Genomic DNA, 5256 nt, shown 5'->3' with positions numbered 1-5256 from the left:
GGTTAGAGTGCGGGTTTTTGATGTTTGTCTCTTTCTTACTGTTTATTCATTGTCACATGCTGTTTTTATTTTGTTTTTTAATTATGTAAAGCACCTTGAAATGCCTTGCTGCTGAAATGTGCTATACAAATAAAATTTGATTGATTGATTGATTTAGTTATGATGCAGTACATTTTGGTTTTTTGTTTTTGCAAGTTTTCTCACAGTCTCTAGTCTTCGGTAGTTAAAAGAGGAAACGGGGGCTGGGCTCTGTGTGTATTCTGAGGTTGCGCGTTTTACCGTTGGTTTTCGCAGTAAGGGCATCCGGTGTAAAACATCTGCCAGATCTTTCAAGGCGAGTTCTCATAAAACCCTGCACAAGGGAGCAGCCAGAAGAAAAACAACAAGTTAAAAAAAAAAATATCAACTAAAATTTCAGAGAAACAAACCCATGTTACATAAAAATGACAAATTATTTATGGTCACTGAGTAAAATATGTATTTGATCCCCAAACGTTTGATGGCAGCACAACAGCAAGACCTTCTAGCAGTCACCAGGACTGAACACTTCTCAGGAAGCTCCTCTTTACAGAAACTCTCTAAATCCTTTGCGTTTTTTTGCTGCTGTCTGGCACTTCTAAGCTTTAGCTGTCTGGAAATTTTCTACAGAACTGAGGTCTAGAGACTGGTTAGGCCTCTTCGTGTTTCTAATGTGCTTCCTTAGCCACTCTGTTTTTTTGCATTTGCTTTGACAGTATGTTTCGAGTCATTGTTAAGCTGGAGGACTTGTCCATAGCCCATCTTCAGTGTTCTGGCTGAGAGAAGAAGGTTCTTGTTCATACATTTTCAGCACATGGCCCTGTCCATTGGCCCATTTGTGGTAAAGTCGGTCTGTATCTTAGCAGAAAAACCGCCCTAAAGCGTAATGTTTCCACCTCTGTGCTTCACTGTGGGGATGGTGTCATTTGGCTCATACTCAGTATTCCTCCTTCTCCAACCATGAGGGGTCAAGTTGGTGCCAAAGAGCTGCATTTTGGAGTCATCTGACCTCAGCACTTTCTCCCAAACCGTCTCTGGATCATTTAGACGTTTACTGGCAAATATCAGACACACGCTTAAGACACTACGGGCACTGAAAGATTTCAGTGCATCATGGAGTAGACCTTTACCAATGATGGTCATGGGGACTGGAGTAGTGACTGCCTTTAAATCATTAACAAGCTCCTCCTGTGAAGTTGTGAATCGATTCCTCACCTTTCTCAGGATTATTCTTAACCCATGAGACAAGATTGTACATGGAGCGGTTGATGGCCATTTTGTAAAAAATTGAGGGCAATGTTATCCATATCTGACCTGGAGATGATGCTCTACAAAGCTAGACAACCATCTTACACTTGAATTGTAAATAATCCAGTCCTTGATGATTTTTGGCATTATTCACAACTCCTTTGATTTTGTAAACCTGTATCATAACATGAAAAGAAATAAGTATCAGCAATACATAAAATACAAAGCAATTAAGACTTCAGCTATCCCCACCATGAATGCTTAACACAGATAATTAGCCAAAGATGTAGCTTAGCTTGCAAACTAGCTGAAGCACATATAGTTAGTTTAACTCACAAAGTACTGTACAACTTTCAAATAACGATTCATAAGATTAACTTGCAGACAAATAATGTCCAAAAGGAACAAACGTGTCTGAAGGAGTTAGTGGCACCATGTTTTCAGCCTAAACAGCACCCATCCCACCCCTGATTCCACTCACACACGATGAACAATGTCCACTAGGGGGCGGCAAAAACTTCCATACAACAACCAAATCAAACTGATGAAGTCAACATAATGCTTTTATTTCTTCTCATTTAGATGACTGTAAAGTCCTTACCTGTTTCAACAGATCTGCTGTCACTCATCTCCATTTGGTCCAGAACGCTGCGGCGAGGCTTTTGACGGAAACTAACAGAAGGTCACACATTACACCGGGTTTATCTTCTTTACATTGGCTACCTGTCGAATTTAGGATTGATTTTAAAATTTTAACTTTAGAACTTTAAATGAACAAGATTGAGTCAGGTCCATTCATCTAATAAGTAATCATCCAGAGGACCTGACTCAACTGTTAACTGACTTATATTTTTTCTATTTACAAATAATGTTTGCAAATGCCTGATTGTTTGGATCAGAGATTTTTTGTTTTGCCACCCCCACAGGGCATGAGTTAATTGTCAGGTGTGCTCACGTCAAGCACAAGTTGTCCTCAAGGTGGTGTTCTTTCACCTCTGCTTGTTCCCATGTTTATAAAGGAACTTGATCTTAATGGCAGTACCAACAAATTGATTAAATATGCGTCTGACATGGCTTTAGTTGGCCTTCTACATAAAACTAGTCCCTTTGGACTAAGCTAAGCTACTCTGATGATGTGACTTTATACCAAGACAATGTCAGTTATTCAAAACAAATACACATTTTTTTTATTATTTAATTTGTTGACATTGTTGTTAGATAACTAAATTAAAACAAAGCGTTCAATTGTGATGTTTATATATCTTTGCCTTTTGTCTAAAATGTTTTTTACATAAAAAAAAAAAAATTCAACATCTCTGCTGCTTTACTTTTTCAGATGATTTTATATTAAAACTAGAATCACTCAGAGAGCTCAAACCTCCACAGCATGATTAAAAAACATAGTGCGATTCAGATCATAATCTGTATCAGCACCATTTAATCCATTGTTTTTTTGCGACAACCCCAACACCCTGAATTTTTCATCCATATCTGTTCATTACTTTTACAGGATCTTTGCTAACAGACAGACAGACCAACAGACACAACCGAAAACACAATTTCCTTGGCAGAGGAAACAAAAGGGTCACATGTAGGAGGAGAGACACATCTTTAACAAAGGGGTTACCTGTGACCTTTGACCCCTTGAACCTTGAAATGAACAGGCATCATCTTTGACCCATGAGGTGTCCAGCTGTGTAGTTTGACATTCCTACATTACAGTGTTGCAGAGAACAGGACGACTTTTGTGGGAAACTGCTGTTCCTGGAGAAAACTCACACAAACAGAACATGAAAACTTCTAACAGAGTTTAACAAACCTTGTATTTTACAGTATGAGAATTAGTGGGTCGTGTTACCCAGTTTTCAGTAAACTTGTTTACAAAACCTCATATCTGGCATCATGAAAACCTCAGATCTAACTAAGTTTGTATTTATGTGATGTCATACATGAGAAAGATCCCATTATAAAACATTTGCAGTCTATAAACAAAGTGAGTCATTCTGGAAAACCTTTTTTTTTCAGACACATTCATTGCATGTTAAAGTGCCTATTATTTTTATTAACAACATAAACAAAAAACAGATTTTAGATCCAATTTTGCACATATATCTGCTTGTGCTCCTGAGATACTCTAGGATGTGCGCAGTGTAATGTAGTGTTTCGGCGCCCATATCAGTCTGAAGACCTTTATGTCACGTCTGTATCCGATAATAGTGTCCCAGCAGTACTCTGGGGAAAGAATCCTGCTGGGTTTGTGGAGCCAAAAATATTTGTTTAGATGACTCTCATCATGCCACAGAGCCTCCACATTATTTTCTTTGTCCTCCATGATGCCTTTGTAGCAGGCGTCAGTCAAGGCCTTCACGCTCTTCCAGGTGCCTCCAAACACGGCAGCATGATAGTAAAAATCTCCAGTTTCCATGTACGCCTTGGACTTTGGGTTGCGGTCGTAGGTGAACAGCTTCTTTGGAAGGCGATAATAGTAAGAGTGAAGCAGAGCGACAGAATCTCCCAGAGCCTCGGGGCCAAATCTCCAGGTAAACACCTGATCGACATCAAAACAGAAGACGTGCGTGCAACGGTGGCGAATATCTGACTCTATGGTATCTGATATGATCTTCATTCGCATCATAGAGATGTCCTGCCACCTGGTGTATTTTTCCACTTTGATTACTTTTAGTCTTCGCTGTGGGCCGAGCTCGATGTTTGGCACTTTCTCAGGCGTGTCCGTAAACACATAGTATGACACAGGCAGACCCAACATGAAGTAGTGCTCTGATGACTTCAGGAAGGTCTCAAGGTAGACTTCCATATAGCTTTAAGGTGGAGGAGACAAGAGAGAGGTAATGACTATGATGTGTTTAGACATTTAATAAAGCAGTTGTATTCATGTGAAAACAAACCTGCCTACTGCAAACACAGTCAAAGCAACAGAGGATCCTTTGACTCTGTGCATCTGGTCGTAATGATGAGAGTCAAACATTCCTTCCCAAATGATGGGAGCTCTCCAAGATGTGCAGGTTTGTACATCATCTCGAGACCTGAACGATAAAATAATAATTTTTAAGATTAAATACGTTTTGGACTAAGCAGACTTCCCAGAAATTGGACATACTTCTCATCAAGTCATTTGCTTTTTTTTCCCCCCTCTGTGTTAATTCATCAACTCTCAACCCTCCCTTTACAAATTTGCAGTTTGGGACATATTATTATGGCACCAACTAATATCCAATGATTCGCAAAACATTTTTGCATTAAGAATGTCAAGAGATGAAGCTCAGCTTTTACTGCTTGATTCTAAATTATTTGCATCTGTTCTGTGCCTGCCAATTTGGAAAGAAAGTCTAGTTCTATCTTTCACTGGACAGTAGTGCATTTAGGATAGCACAGGCAACTGAGGAAGCCACAATCAAGTATGTACAAAGAGTACAAGATGTCCGGAAGAGTCAGCCGAATGGCAAGAACAAAGACCAAGCTATCAACAAGTATGGCCTGACTCCCACTAATCAGAAGGAAGTGGCTGATTTCCAGAAGTGGCTAAAGGAGCGTGGACTGAAGAGCAGCACTGAGGCACTAATCATGACAGCATAAGAGCAGGACCTCATCAATAGAGGCCGGGGTCCACCACACTAGACAGGACCCAAGATGCAGGCTGCTCATAAATACCAGAGACAGTCCAGCATATAATAGTGGGATGTAAAACGCAGGCAGGCAAAGCATACATGAACACAATAACCAAGTGGCTTGATTAGTGCACAGGGATATCTGTGCCAGGTATGAGCTAGAAGTTCCTCCATACAGGAGCCTACATTTGAATAAACACTGTCAGATATTTTAAGGGAAATTTCAATGTGAAGCTAACAAGGAACATTTCACTTTCAAGGCAATTCATCATTCTTTAAGTGCAAAAAGTGCAACATTTCTGAACTCCATGAATGATTGCTTTCAATTATCGTGACAACAATACTGACCAAAATAAATGGGATT

The 5256-nt window shown here is 39.7% G+C and overlaps 2 protein-coding genes across 2 annotated transcripts in view; both read right to left on the bottom strand.

Moving 5' to 3' along the window:
- Window positions 1-2435: 2435 nt before the first annotated feature.
- Window positions 2436-5256, bottom strand: part of LOC108231617 (alpha-1,3-galactosyltransferase 2) — a 12425-nt gene continuing 9604 nt past the window's right edge. The window contains exon 6 of the transcript XR_005233071.1: window positions 2436-3085. The gene's annotated coding sequence lies outside the window, so the exon portion shown is untranslated. The remainder of the gene's footprint in view (window positions 3086-5256) is intronic.
- LOC108229172 (N-acetyllactosaminide alpha-1,3-galactosyltransferase-like) lies at window positions 3079-4522 on the bottom strand. Its single transcript, XM_017404832.3, has 2 exons — window positions 4173-4522; window positions 3079-4085 (listed from the first exon to the last, which is right to left on the bottom strand). Exons 1-2 carry the CDS (start codon window positions 4250-4252, stop codon window positions 3401-3403), a joined length of 765 nt encoding a protein of 254 aa, XP_017260321.1. The 5' UTR covers window positions 4253-4522; the 3' UTR covers window positions 3079-3400.

This window comes from Kryptolebias marmoratus, linkage group LG4 (genome assembly GCF_001649575.2).
Source record: "Kryptolebias marmoratus isolate JLee-2015 linkage group LG4, ASM164957v2, whole genome shotgun sequence".
NCBI lineage: Eukaryota > Metazoa > Chordata > Actinopteri > Cyprinodontiformes > Rivulidae > Kryptolebias > Kryptolebias marmoratus.
This window is presented reverse-complemented; position numbering and strand designations above follow the sequence as displayed.